Genomic DNA, 14,720 nt, shown 5'->3' with positions numbered 1-14,720 from the left:
ACTCTGAATTCTGCTCACTGGTTACAATTTCAGAACCTGTCTGTTACCTCATGCTAAAAGTAAAATCTAAACCTGCAAATAAATTCTGTGCTAAGTATAAATGTGGAAGATTAAAAAGAGTAATATTATCCCGAGGTGAAAGTGGAAGCAAGCCAAAAAACCTGTTTAAATGTATGTGATTACCTTTCAGGGTGACATCACTTTTTACGCAGCAGATCCAGAGAGGCAACATTCCAAAGCTTTACTCCTCCTCTTTCGTGGCTGAAGTGTCTGTAGGTGAATATTTGGGTCACAGCCACACACCAGCCTGAACATGTAACATTGAGACAGACCAAGAAGCATCACTGAAACTGAGAGGATCTCGAAATAACAGGTGAGTCTGAGCTCTAAAGACTGTAATCTGGTTGGATTAACACTAATTATTATCTTTTCAAAAATCATATTGAGGTAGTACTTAAAGAGGAGATTATGTTTAAATTGTGATTATTGTTTCCCTCTTCTTATACTGTCTATCTTAGCATGGAAAGACATTTATCTTTACATTTATTTGTGTTAATTCATAATACGTATTCAGTAAATTCATTTACAATACAGACAACACATTCAAAAATGCAATTCTTAAATTTAAAAAAAAAATATTCAAATAAAACTGATAGGGTGATTGTTATCTTTTTTTTTTTGGAGCAATGATTTTTTTTCTTCCAAGAAGAAACAAATATTTTAATGGAGGAAACAGTCTTCTGTGACCAGCTCTTAAATTATGTTTTTGTGTTGATAGTTTTCAAGGTTTCGAGGGCTTGAAGTTTCTATTGATTCTTTGAATGCTGGTGAGACTGACAGAGCTTTTGAACAGCGGACGTTAGTAAACAGTGGAGGTATGTGTGGGTGGAGTCTGAGCGCTTCAGGAATGTCAGGGTGTTCTGCCACATTCCTGCCCTCAGCAAACCTGTCTGTCTTCTTCTGCAAACACGGAGAAACCACACACACGCAGAGCTTCACACTTCACTGTCAAACACCTGCTTCCTTGGGCATTATTTAAGCTTGCCTGGTGTGTTAAACCAGTGGTTCCCCGCCTGGGGGCGCCAGAGATGACAGAGGGTTCGCGAGGCTTGGTCTGCTCTGAGGTTATGAGGTTGTCAAAACTATATTTGTATATGCAGGGTTTTTCCTGCATATTATTTTTTGTGAAGGCACCCACTTAAAATGGTCAGTCAAACTAAGGCAGTTATTTTTTTAAGACAATGACCGCAGTTGTCCATTGCGGCGCTGTTGCGGTGCCTAAATATGTCCGCATCACAGACCGAAGCAGAGGAGCAAAGTAAACTTCACAACTTCTTACACTCCCGTAAACTTTAACTTTCCTCTGAGAAATTTAACACAGGGAAAAGAGCGTCGGTATCAGGCTTTGTCTTGATTAATAAAAATAATAAAATGATCAGGTCTGACAATATTGCTACTCAACCTCAAGAGACGCGGGGGCCGAGGGGAGCAGCAGAGTGCAGGAGAAATTATTATTATTTATACCCCAATAAATTGCACAATTGCCCTTTTTATCTGTTTCGGTCACAGACGTTCATAATAATCATACAGACTTGTCCGTGGTTAAGTTTTGAAGTGGGAAATTTTCGCGCCGTGGCAGCTGCGTCTTGGTTGCTTTTCAGCTATCCTTCTTAAGAAATACCAAGGAGGAAGAGAAACTGTCATCAGGGGCGGATCCACTCCGGCTGATGGTGAGCTCTCCTCGGGTGTCAGCTGAGAGCTGCGCTACCCTGAGGGACAGATAGTAGGGGAGACTGGGGACAGTTGTAACACTGTCTCTTTGAGCGCCTATATCAAGCTGAAAAAATGTATTATAGCTCCCAAATTTAGACACCAAGTGCTTTGACAGAGGCTTCAACAAAGGAGCCTCCACTTAAATTTCTGGCCCTTCTTGTGTTAACATCACTTCTTATTGATCTTCCCAGATCTAATAAACACAATAATCACAGAACCTGGCTCAAACACGTGGAGGGAATGAAGAAGAGCACGAGGCTGAAATGTTTGTCCACTGTAATGGGGCCACATTTTAGTTAAGCCTTAGTTTGAATCATGTGAACTAATTTTCTTTAGGGATAGGGATAGTTCACATTTTGGGCACCTTCAGTGTAAATTAGTATATTTCTATTTTTGTCCATTTTATTTAAAGGACCACTAAAACACACTTAAAAAAATATACTTACTAAAAGTATATTTAAAAATATATTTTGGTCTGTTTTTAAATTGAATTACGCTTTTTAATAGGCCACACACCTGTGACCTTCACAGCATGAGCAATGTCAGTCAGTGATGTAGGTCTTGTCATGTCGGCTATCAGCTAGCTAGCTGGTTAGTGCTTTCTGGGTCATTTTTATCTGCTATCATCACTTTCACTTAAGCAATGAAACACCTTGTCTGAGAAACGTAAAAGTGCCGACACGCACTAGCTTAAGCTTATGTTTAAAGTTTAAATGTTTAAAAGAGACATTTATCAGAAATATTTTAACGTACTTGCAATAGTTGTTATTTTTTGTGTGTATTTGATAAACTTGACACAAACAGTGGTAAGAAAAATATATTTACCTGTATACAGGGTAAACCAAAGAAAATATGATGAACTATAATTGAAATTTATTGATATATTCATTTTTGCAAATAAAGATTTCTATTGAATCATTTTATTCCTTTGGTGCACTTGTGTGTGGGTAGGGGGGCAGGGTGGGACGGCAGGGGTGCCTGGCTTGTCTTAGACACAAGTAGGGGGGCTCCATGGAAAAAAGGATGGGAACCGCTGTGTTAAACTGATCACCGTGAGGGTCCCCCAGACGTCTGATACAAGTTTAGTTAGAGGTCCAGACAAATGTTTACTTACTCTAAGTGGTTTTGAATTGTTAAGTAAATGTCCTGATCTCACATGTCTTGATGTAAGTCACTTGGTATTGGTAGTTTGGACCTAACATCTCAACTGCATGCTGTCACATTACTATAGGTGCTACAGCAGCATGAGGTTAAATACACAGAGATATATTAAATGCACCAGGTATTAGGTGGGTTTCCATCAACCCTCAAATTGCGTAAGTTGAAAATGCAAATATAAAATATGCCTAATGGAAACACATCAATTTTGAAAAAACTCCCATTTATTGCAAAAAAAAAAAAAAAAAAAAATGGAGGTGGAATTTCAGGCAATTTGAAAAAGCCATATTTTGCAAAACTTCAATGGAAACGCTTTTTTGGCTTTTATAGGTTACATGATGCTATGGCTATGTGCTTGTCAGTAGGAACTGTCTCTCTTGGGCATGATGCAGCAGAAGCTACAAGAGGTGGTATTGCATCACATAACTCTTCAAAGGTTCAGAGGATCATCTGGAGGTTTTGAATTCAAAATTCCAGTATGAAATTGTGAACTATCCTTTCCATTATTGCTCACATAGCATGCCTAAGTCACCCTCAATTGGAAATAATGATGGCTAGTTTGGTGGCTAACTGATAAGTGGTTCAAAAGATGTTTAATGTGATCTGTGGTTTTATTGAAGCTTCTTTTAGAGGCAGTGTTTACAAACTGACGAGAAACACCGCAGACACATTCAGTAGTTCAGTGAGAGCCACAACAGTGTGAATAAAATAACAATATTCTTGCTCAGATTTTCTGCATCATTGATAAAATGTAGGTTCCTGTGTAAAAAAAAAAAACACAGCATTACTGTGAGTGCACAGCTTTGGTCAGTGGCATTTCTGTAATGTTACAGCTCAACAATTTTAATAAAATGTATTCATAATGTTTTCTCTCAGCAGAGAATCTTTATCACTCATATGCTGACACTGATCATAGAATGAGGCTACTCAGAGAAGCTGTGAAAGACACTTTTCAGCTGATTCCAAGTTAAAAATGCAATAAGTTACCATAGCAATTTAGCAAGGTTAAGAGTTCCATCTCCATAATGCAGGACCCTGGCTTTAGACTCAACATACCTTGCTAAGCCAGTAATCTCGCTTCGTGGTACTGCCCTCAGGTCCTTGTATATAGTCTCCAGCAGACTGTGAGATTTTTTGCAATCTTATAAACCCAGTGCAAGCCACACTGTCTGACATGGATCTGAATAAACTTGGGTACAATATCAAGTTTGATGTGTGCAGACTGTGCGATGACATCACCTACTGAATCTCAGGCTACGACCTACATCAAAACACACGAACAAAAGGTCCTCAGCGGGCGTCATTCATCACCAGAACAGACAAACCAAACACTGGCTTTAGATAGGGCAATCTGTGTTTTCACTTTGGCTGCCGTAGTTAGCTGCCCCTCTGCAACAAGCAACATCAGAGAAACCCTGATTAGTAATGTGAAACTGTACTGTTCAGTGATTTTACTCGTTCAAATCATCAGGTCCATTTGTTTGGGAAAAAGAGACTTCTGTGGATAATTCAGCTCCTGGTAAAAAAAAAAACAACTCCTGAACAATGCACACTGAATGGATTCTAACCAGGAGAAGTTCTTGCTGGTTGCAATCTGCAATCCTCACCGCCAGATGGCACTAAATCCCCCTAAATCTCACACACTGGACTTTTAGAGACTGTTGATTTCAGGTAAAATGACATAAACCTGCATTTCCATCCATATTTTCAAAACCTCATTATCATTTTCTTATTTAGAATTGCAAAAAAAAAAATATACGTACGGCATGCTGGGAAGTCTGCTAATGAGCTACAAAATCAGTGATTTCATCACTGCTTGGTTGGAAATTGAGTCATGTAGGACTAAATCATATTATCGGTTGACTTAAAGTGAAGAACGTGCATGCACGTAGTTAATAATTACAGTTTGGGTCACTGAAACTACCCAGACAGTTTGATCAGTGTATCTACTGTTTGTTTGAGTAGTACACTCTATCTATCCTTGGTTAATAATATGTCATGATCTTATCTAATATTGGATGTACAGTAATGAGTAACTGTTGCTGTCAGATTAAAGGACTTTTTTTTACTGCAAAGGCAACATGGTTTCCAAAACTCAGTTAGTTCCCATCTCTTTCTTTAACCCAAGAAACTCATGTTATGTACACAGAAATAATGTTTGTATGGTTATGATACTTTAAAAGAAACCATTCTTCATGAGTACTTTTCACTTTTGATAGGCCTACTTAAAGTACAGTTTGCTATTAACACTAACAAACTTTTACTTAAGTGACATTTTGAATCCAGGACTTTTTTTTGTAACCATGTAGTTTTAGACAGTGGTAGGGTGTTTCTACTTTTGCAGAACAGGAATAACCTACTCTTTTAACAACTGGTAATAACATCATAACCCAAATTTCAGCAACTGTCACTGACAGCTGACATATCATCCGCTCACCTTTTTCTTCAGTCGGAGTAGGGGTGATTTATTGGTGGGGGTTTTATTCAGTCTGAATAACTTGTTTGGATTTTGCTATACTAAAAATACTTAAATGACAGTTAAAAGCTGAGCAAACAGTAAACAAGGTCTTAATGTTAGCTAATGTTAGGAGAGCAAATGTGGATCAATGACTAAGAACTAAAAAGGTGCACTTCCACCACACACAGTGAGCCACCTTTCTTTGTCTGGTTCTTTGGCATATTGTCACTCATTCTTTTCTCCTTCCTGTTTCCTGTTTTCTTTTGGAAGCTTGCGCTTTGAGCAAATAATGTGGTGGTGGTGGTGGTGGTGGTGGTGGGGGGTACAGAGGCTGAAGAAAATAAATAATTTGAATATCTGTTAGTTTTCCTTAGAGGGGCAAGAAAGCGCTTTCCAGAGGGAATCAAGGAGAATTCACAAGAAAGAACATGATCAGACTGACAACTTATCTCTTCCAGAAGGCTACTTGATCCTTCTAAATAAATTCTACTTCTACTAAATTCTTAGTATTCTAATTTTTTAGAGCCCCTGACAGTCACAGGCCCTTAGAGTGGTCCCGAATTTAAACATCACATGAAGAAAATATACTATACTTGCTGAGGTGTCTGCTTCTTTCAAACGGGCTGTTTTAGTCATACAATTACATACTGCATGTTCATGTTTTTAGACCTTGCAAAGAGTCTGTCTGTGTGCCAAAGTTATTAAAGTCAGCAAAAACTAATTTAAAAACTAAAACTAGGTGTAAAAAATATGTTTCAGTTAACTGAAATAAATATAAAAACTAGACATCAGAAAAACAAAACTGAATTCGAATTGAAACAATGTTAAAAAAAATGGAAATGTCACAACAAGCATGAGGAGGGGCACGTTTCTGTTTTTTGAGGCTGGGAAGTTGACTGGGAGTCAATAGCTGTCACAGAGTGTTGTGTTTTATTGTAATTTGTACTAGTCTGAACTTCTTAAACCTTGCCCCTTACAAAGGATCCCCCATATTATTAAAAGAGAAAGTAAAACTAACAGAGAAAGTGGTGAAAAATAAACTTAAATAAAAACTAAACTTAAATGAGCAAATGCACTCTGGAAGTGACGTGAAACTAAAATAAAAATACGTGTGTTGCTTTTCCTGCGAAATTCAATAGGTGAGAAATTTGCTAAACGTGTGTTGCGTGTCAGTGCTCCTGTCTGTACACTGACACCATGGAGTCTCACACCTCGCTCAACTGTCATGTATCACCAAGAAGGACGGTTACAGTATTATGTGGGTGAGTAAGGGGCTGTGTTCCCATGACAGAGACATGCACACTCTGATCTGAGATTACATTTTATTTGCTACATTCAATTATCTCAATCAACCATAATTTAATATAGCCCTCAAAAAATTCATTTTCTATTTTAAGTTTATGCAGCTATCTGGAATCAGAAAAATGTGTTTTCTGGGGGGAATTGTTTTTTTGTTTTTTTTTTTTATCTTTTTTTATTTTTTATAGCAAAAATGTTTACTACCAATGTTTTTCATCTGGTTATTCAGCGATAATCTGCACAGGGCTACATAAAACACATTTGAAGGGCCGGATGACCTGAATCATACCCAGACGAGTCTTGTCCATGTAAATTTATGGTATCTTATGATGGCCACTATGAGGGTCAAATCTCAGGACACATGAATTATTATATTAAAAAAAAGTTTTGCCTCACATATACCACAGTCTGTCTTCCCTGAGCTTAAGTCTAAATTCATCCAGATTACTCCAATTAACCACTGAAAAGACTATTGCTGCTATCTGTCCATCCAAATTGTTTGGAGGGGGGTGGGGCTGTTTTGGTCCAGTTGTGGTTTGAAAGTGAATGATACTTTAATCATAGCACTCACAGCATTTAAATAGAGTGAAAATAAAAATAATAAATTGACGTGTCTTCCCAGAACCTGGGCTCAACTCAATATATGATGCACAAAATTAATTGTTGGAATAGTTCATATGAAAACTGTCCACATGAGGTATGCAGAAATTTCCGTTGGTGGAGGCAAAAGTCTCAGAGACATATTTTGCCTGAAAAAGGCTTACAACTTCTTTCTAACATACAGTGAGCAAGCAAACTGGTATAAAAAAAAATCCCATCCAGATACACTATGAGCAACCACAGCATTCAGGGAGCTGACTGAGCCTAAGCAGCTGTTATGTCGCCCTGTTAACTTCAATAAAAGTGGCCACAGTTCAATAATGGGCCCCTCTGTCTCCTTGCAGATCAGTGGTGGTGCTAAAGGTGAGTGATGGAGCTGAAGGTGTGGGTGGAGGGTGTGGTCAGAGTGGTGTGTGGCCTATCACTGAGCACTTCCTGCCAGGATGTCGTCATAGCTCTCGCACAAGCAATCGGTAAGTTTCAGTTTCCATTCAACACAGGGTCATTCTGATGTTCAAATAATTCTGTTATTAATAACCAATGTTTTTAAGTATTCACGCTCCACAGAGGAGAAACACTGTCAATTTTGGTCATCACATTATCATTCTTATTACATGAAATACCTAAATGACTGAAGACTAATATTAAGTGAAAAATCCCAAAAGGAATAATCTTGATTTTAATGACTGCATTTACAGTATTTCATCTCGTGTCGCCCAAGCAAAATCTTTTCAAAACATTTTTGTCTGTAGTTTATGCTCTTTAACCCCTTCGAGACTGTTTGGTGCATTTTACGCTCTTTTCATTGCCTATTTTTTGATCATTTTGGCTGTGTTCATGCATATGGCATACACTTTGACAAGATTGTGTATTTTTGTTTAATCTTGGTATATCCAGCTCAGGTCCCACAATAAGTATAAAACACACTATGTAAACTAAATTGTTACAGTCAGACTGTTAAGTACAAAAAATGCACCACAGAGACCCATTCAAACTGATATTTTTGATCCCACAGCCATAAAAACATAAAAACATACATTGTATTATTTCTGGTTGTCATTCTGGGCTTTTGCCTTGGAATTTGTCATTTTTACTATTTTAAGCCTGATGACATCACTTTTTTAAAACCATATTTGGCATGTAGAGAAAATACATGCTATTTCCAATAGGTGAAATCATTGTTACTGCAAATCACTGACATATCCCAGGATCTGATCAGAAAAATAAATACATGAAAAAAAAAAACCCTTGGAATTTAAAGTGTGTGTAATATTAAAGCGGCCCCTAAGGGTTCAAGAGCAGCATCATCAGTAGGTGAAGTCTTTCACTCTATTCTACAGTTTTGTATTGTAAACTATGGTGGGAAACAATCAACACCTTTAGCATTTTACTGGTTACTTTGCAACACAACAGGAAATATAAAGTGTTCCTGCAGCAACTTTCAACATGATACAATGGCAAAGCTGTTAAACTGTATTTTTTGCTTTTTATTCCCAAATCAACATGTTAGTGACTTTTTTAAAGAATCTGATCTGTCATATAAGCTGTGGCCTGAGACATTATGTTTTCAGGTTGTACGTCCCATTCTTATGAGTGCAACATCTCAAGAACACATTGAGGGAATTTATTTAGGGTTAAATTTTTCATAATCGTCCACTTAAAGTGAAGGATGAAGTGATTCTGTTTGGTGGACTCAATGTCAAAGGTCAATTAAGCAATATCACACGAGAGGGAGTGATGTTGTGCTGGTATATCATCACGGCTGCGATGCGGTCGTAGGCACGAGGCCACAGGCCAAGTGCCGAAGATAATCTTGCTCGCCCCAAACTCTTCTCGCTCTCCTCTTCTTCTCTCCTCCCTTAACCTGACCAACTGACAGCTACATGAACAGTGCCAACGAGCTGTTTGAATCTGTGCATACAGCGTACTATAAACATATCCCACTTTTAAAACATATCCCACTTTCACTCTTACACTAATTAACGGATTTTGAACGGCCGTAAAGCAGAGTGATACATGCAGAGTTAAAAGTTAACAGTCCCAGTGATGTTGTACTCCTGTATCAGCACTCATGGAATGCCTCTCAACCAATCAAACTGCTTGGCCGGAACTAACTGTTGTATAAGATCAATATAAACTCATCTTTTTCATTCTTATAAACACAATATCTCAAATACACATTGAGGGAATTCCTTCAGATTTGGCACAAACGATCACTTGGACTCAACGATGAACCGATCAGAATTTCATGAGCAAAGGTTGGAGTCACTGTGACCTCATTCTTGTGAATGTGTTATATCAAGAATACTTTAGGGGAATTTCCTCAAGATTGGCACAAACTTTCCCTTTGACTGAAGAATAAACCAGTTTGATTTTGGTGGTCAAAGATCAAATGTTTAGGTCACTGTGACCTCACAAAACATCATTTTTGCCAAAGAATTCAATCGCTGATAATTACTGTCTGATAGGACAGCATAATGAAGTGATGACAGTTTATATCTAAAAGGTCAAAGGTCAACTTCACTGTGACATCATAATGTTTTACAGAAACAATATTATTATATATATATATTATATAAATAAAATATATTTTATTTTCAGTCCTGATTAAACCGGCTCATTGTTAACCCTTTGAAACGATTGACATCACTTTTCTTGGGCTGTGTTCAAACACCTTTTACAAGTATGAAAACCTTTGGACCCTGAGCAAATTGGTTTGATTTCTTTTGAAAATATGGGGAAGAAAGACATTGAGCAACGTGACAAAAATATACTGAAAATTACAATAAATTTGTAGATTTAGAAAACTGTTTAAAAAATAATGAAAGGGGGTGTCCAGTAGCTCACCTAGTAGAGCAGGTGCCCCATGTGCAGAGGCTATGTCCTCAGCACAGAGGCCGCACATTTGATTTTGGCTTGCAGCCCCTTGCTGCAGGTCATTTCCTCTCTTTTCCCCTTTCGTGCTTTGAGCTGTCTGATCACCAAAAAGGCCCAAAGGCAGAAGCCAAGAAAAAATACATAAGATAAAATGTCGATTAAACTATAGTTACAATTATTTTAATTAAAATATTTAAAATTATGTTACAAATTCATTATATTTAAAGAATACTGTTTCAGGTCATTTCCTTGTTTTTTTTTTTTTATATAAAATTTTCTTACTTCCCTTTTTTCTCTATTTCTCCATTTTCAGGATAAATTTTGGGTCATTTCTTCTTAAGTTGCTCATTATCCTCTTCCTGAGTATTTTAAACACATTTACAGAATTCACTCAGGTTTTAAAGGGTTAAACAGCTAATTTCTCATCTAAGGCTCCCTTTAAACCAAAAATACTCAAATTTATGAAGGCAAAACAACTTCAAAATGTAACCCCCTTTATGCTACATTCAGCCATTTCATAGAACAGTTGAAATGCAGTTTAATATTAACCCTGCATCTGTATTTTTCACAGGTCAGACAGGCCGTTATATTCTTATCTTGAAGTTACGAGGAACAGAGAAGAAACTCGTTGCTGATGACTGCCCTCTCCAACATCTGGCTCAGCTGGGACAGCTGGCTGCAGAGGTCCAGTTCATTCTGCGGAGGACCGGTCCCAGCCGTGATGGTCAAGACACACCCAAAACAGAAAGACGTTTCCCCCTTCCTTCAGAAGCAGAGCCGCTCAAACGCAATGAGACGCACAAGGCCCTCACATTCAGTCTGGGTCCCTTAACACATCCCAAGAGGACAAAACCAAACAGGGCCTGGTCTCCGTCCCCCCGAGACTCCCCAGAACCTAGAGCATCCCCTGTCTCTTTCTTGGAGCCTCTCAACCCTGTAAAGACTATTCCCTCCTCCTCCTCCTCCTCCTCCTCCTCCTCCAAAGAGGAGATGTTTAGGCAGATTCTACAGCAGCAGAGGAGGCTACAAGACCTGGAAACTCAGCTTCAAGCTCTGGAGAGGGAGACAGAGGTGTGGGAACAGAACAGGTCATCTGCTACAGTTTCTGGTCTGGCTCTGGTCTCTGAAGAGGAGCTGGAGGAGCTGGAAAAGAGACTGAGACAGAACGAGGCAGATCTGAAGCACAGAGCACAGTGGGAGGAACAGTTACAGGCAGAAATTGACAAAGAACAAGGTAAGTCTTCTATAAATCTGTTTACATTTTCTACATTTCCTCCAATATTTCTCAAATTTGAAACCCTTTTATCAACAGATATGCACAGAAGTCTACAGCAGCTATACTCATCCATTGATGATCATAGTTACCGGCTTAAGGAGCTCAAAGCCCGTTCTTCACACCTAGAGCAGGACATAGAGGTCAGAACCAGCAGACAGAGCACTGGGTCAGGCCCTCTGCAGCCTGACGAGGCTCTGTTGCCTCTGAAGCCTCTGAAGCAGGAGCTCCACTCCCGTCTACAGCAGGGAGAACTGGATCCAACACTGTCAGAAACACAGAGGGAACTACAAACTACAGAGAAAAGGCTGCAGGTATGGGCTCAGTCCTTTTTTTTTATTATTTTTTTGGCATTTTTGCCTTTATTAGATAGGGCAGAAGACTGATAGTGTGAAAGGGGGAGAGAGAGGGCTGCGAGCTAGAGTCAAACCTGTGGCCGCTGCAAGAAGGACACTGCCTTCATATATGGGGCGTCTGCTTTATCCACTGAGCCACCAGACACCCAAGGGCTCAGTTGGTTGCTAGGTAGCAAAAGGTTGCTGTTGCTGTTGAATTTTGCTATTGGCTGAGGTGCCTGCTATCATTACTTAGTAAGTTTAGTTAGATCTTTATTTTGAACATGGCAAAGATAACAACAACAACAACAAAAAAAAAACCATAAGCAAGAAAAAAACAGAAGAATGCCCACAGGATATATTCAGTAAATATAAACATACATATACTACATATACTACTACATACCATGCACACCTTGATCGAATCAAACAGGAATTAAGACAAAACAAGAACAGATCAATCTAAATAAACACACACACACACACACACACACACACACACACACACATACACATGAACAGATCACATGTAATTTTTATGGTTCTACATGTTTTCAGTAGAAAACATATAGAACCATAAAAATTAGATTTTGTATTAGTCCTCAGTGTTTCTTGAACAAACAAATTCCTCTCAAATCGTAGTAAATTTTCCTTCATTGATATTTTGTTGTTGTTGTTTTTTTTTTGCTCTGTATGATTTGGACTGTTTTGAAATCAATCAGATCTTTGCCTTAAAGCACCTTTAATTTGATAAAGAGTGAGTTTGTTGATCCTCTGTAAGGGGTATTGTTTACAATTCTTATAGCTCTTTTCTTTCACCAATCGAGCACCCTTGTCACCATCCTCTCATGCTTCAAAAACCACATTTTGGGCTCAACAAAAACAAAATTAACACAACAGTTTGTGTCAATTTTTTTGATTTACAACTTCTAATGAAATCGTGTTCAACCAACTAACTACATTAAGTTATGGGTATAGGCTTTTCCTCTACAATCAAAATGTTTTTTAATTAGTATCTACTAATGACTGTTAGCATAAAGGCAAGTTTTAAGTTGATTACTTATAAAAATCAAGTTGTTCCAACTATTTCTTTTTTACATTATGTGAAAGGAATTTAAAAGTTTGACATACTTAATTATCATAATTCTGAACACTCTGAAGTGTTTAAGTTGTTTTATATGGATTTTTTTGGGTAGTTTTTTAGCGTTTACTTGTTTTTGTTCAGAGTAATTAAAAGAAATCTATGCATTCAACAACAAAATAGTTACACATACAACTATTTTTTTTATTTTAAACTACAGCTATGTATCTAAACACGCAATATTTGATGATAATATAATATTCCCTGCATCCTCTAGGACAGATGGGAGACGATTGAGGAGCTGAATAAGGAGCTGAGACAGTGTAAGTTGCAGCAATTTATCCAGCAGACAGGCAACTCACACACAGAGCAGCCCAGATTTCTGCCTGTCACTGCACTTTACCTCTGCAACGCCGGAATCCTGGAGTAACAGCCGCCAAGTCACTGTACGTCTTGTGACTGTGTAAAGAGGAAGTTTAGAGATCCTTTACTTTGGTAAAAGTAGCCATGTTGCTAGATAGGAAATGCTAAACTTTCCGACGAGAGGCTCAAAACTATCGTATTTTGAGAAAAATTATCATATGCCCGTCACAATCACAAGATCAAATAGGTTAAATTTATAACTTTAATAAACAGGTATTTAAACAACTTTTTGACACATCTACAAATTTACCCATACCCACTGCCTGAGAGAGAAGCTATTTCTCAGTCTACAGCCTACAGGGTTACGTTCATGTCATCATGGCCTACACCAAATGTGATTTGCTGTAAGGAGATCATGTGAGAAGTGATGCGTAAACACAGATATAGGAACCAGGAAATGAGTTAAAATTAGACGTGTAAACTAAAGTGTTTATTGTAAATGCCACAGTGGTCAAATTATCGTACATTACAACACTTTTGGAATTATTGATCATATATCTCACCAAGGGCAAAATTATAGTGCAAATACAATAATTATCATACATCTGGCAACACTGAAAATTAGTCCCACTGGTTTTCAAGTAAAAGTCTTCTGCCTTCGGGTTTGTAGTCAAACTACACAAATATCAAAAGAAAAAGTACTGAAGAAGTGAAGAGTGAAGAAGAGTTGTGTTTATTTTCACTTTAAGGTGAAAAACTTAAAAGTCAAGTCTGGGGGATTTTCAGCCTTTCAGATCAGACAAAGAAGTGATGTGAAAAACAGACCTAAAGACAGAATAAAAGACTGCAGGACATAAGGACTGGAAGTAAAACATGTTCTCTGAAAACTTTTAAGGTTGCCCAGACCTTATTTGTGTGTGTTTATGTGTGTGTGTGTGTGTGTGTGTGTGTGTGTGTGTGTGTGTGTGCAGGTGTGATTAGCCAATCGCTTCCAGTTTCTTTGTAAAAAAATCAAGAATTGTCTATGAAATAGAATAAAATGAATGCTGATGCTACTGATAAAAATGAAGGTTGTAAATTTGCTTGTTGGTAATATTTTATACTTTTTGAATAAAGTCTTTATTGTAATGCATTGCTTGTCTGTTATTGCACAGACTATAATATAATGGATGTGGTCACACTGATGTCGCCATTGTGGTATTTTGGAGCCAGAAGTGACCATATTTGGACGAATAGGTGTAATCTGTCATGTAGTGCGGCCACATCCTGAATAATGCATAGTTATGGGTCTTAAAAAAATGTTAACAGGTAAGTTACAGCTGTCATGGCTGATAAAATTAGCTATAGAGACCAAACAGGGATTATTAGATATGACACAAAAAAAACAAACAAACAAACAAACAAAAAAAGGTTTGACCTTGCTTTTCTTTATTTTGTTCATTTTTTACTTTTACTTTTTTGTGCTTATTTTCACATTTTTTCAATGAATGAAAAAATAGAAAT

At 37.8% G+C, this 14,720-nt stretch overlaps 1 protein-coding gene across 2 annotated transcripts; it reads left to right on the top strand.

Annotated features, from left to right (window-relative positions):
- Positions 1-282: 282 nt before the first annotated feature.
- On the top strand, positions 283-14,358 carry LOC121944697 (ras association domain-containing protein 7-like). 2 transcript variants are annotated; one of them, XM_042488596.2, is made up of 5 exons: positions 283-373; positions 7,633-7,761; positions 10,737-11,399; positions 11,478-11,752; positions 13,137-14,358. In XM_042488596.2, exons 2-5 carry the CDS (start codon positions 7,659-7,661, stop codon positions 13,149-13,151), a joined length of 1,056 nt encoding a protein of 351 aa, XP_042344530.1. In that variant the 5' UTR covers positions 283-373; positions 7,633-7,658; the 3' UTR covers positions 13,152-14,358. The 2 variants fall into 2 exon arrangements, with proteins under 2 accessions (XP_042344530.1, XP_042344523.1); XM_042488589.2 differs by having other exon boundaries at positions 13,132-14,356.
- Positions 14,359-14,720: the final 362 nt, after the last annotated feature.

This window comes from Plectropomus leopardus, chromosome 1 (assembly GCF_026936395.1).
Source record: "Plectropomus leopardus strain MGB_pleo_1.0 chromosome 1, ASM2693639v1, whole genome shotgun sequence".
NCBI classification, from domain to species: domain Eukaryota; kingdom Metazoa; phylum Chordata; class Actinopteri; order Perciformes; family Serranidae; genus Plectropomus; species Plectropomus leopardus.
The sequence above is the reverse complement of the archived record's forward strand: the minus strand, read 5'-3'. Positions and strand labels throughout refer to the sequence as shown.

What these genes read in the sequence shown, in the direction of transcription:
- LOC121944697 (XM_042488589.2), top strand. Translation starts at nt 7,659, where the DNA reads ATGGAGCTGAAGGTGTGGGTGGAGGGTGTGGTCAGAGTGGTGTGTGGC. An exon ending in AGCTCTCGCACAAGCAATCG is followed by an intron (nt 7,762 to 10,736) that starts GTAAGTTTCAGT and finishes TATTTTTCACAG; the next exon opens with GTCAGACAGGCCGTTATATT. An exon ending in CTACAGAGAAAAGGCTGCAG is followed by an intron (nt 11,753 to 13,131) that starts GTATGGGCTCAG and finishes TGCATCCTCTAG; the next exon opens with GACAGATGGGAGACGATTGA.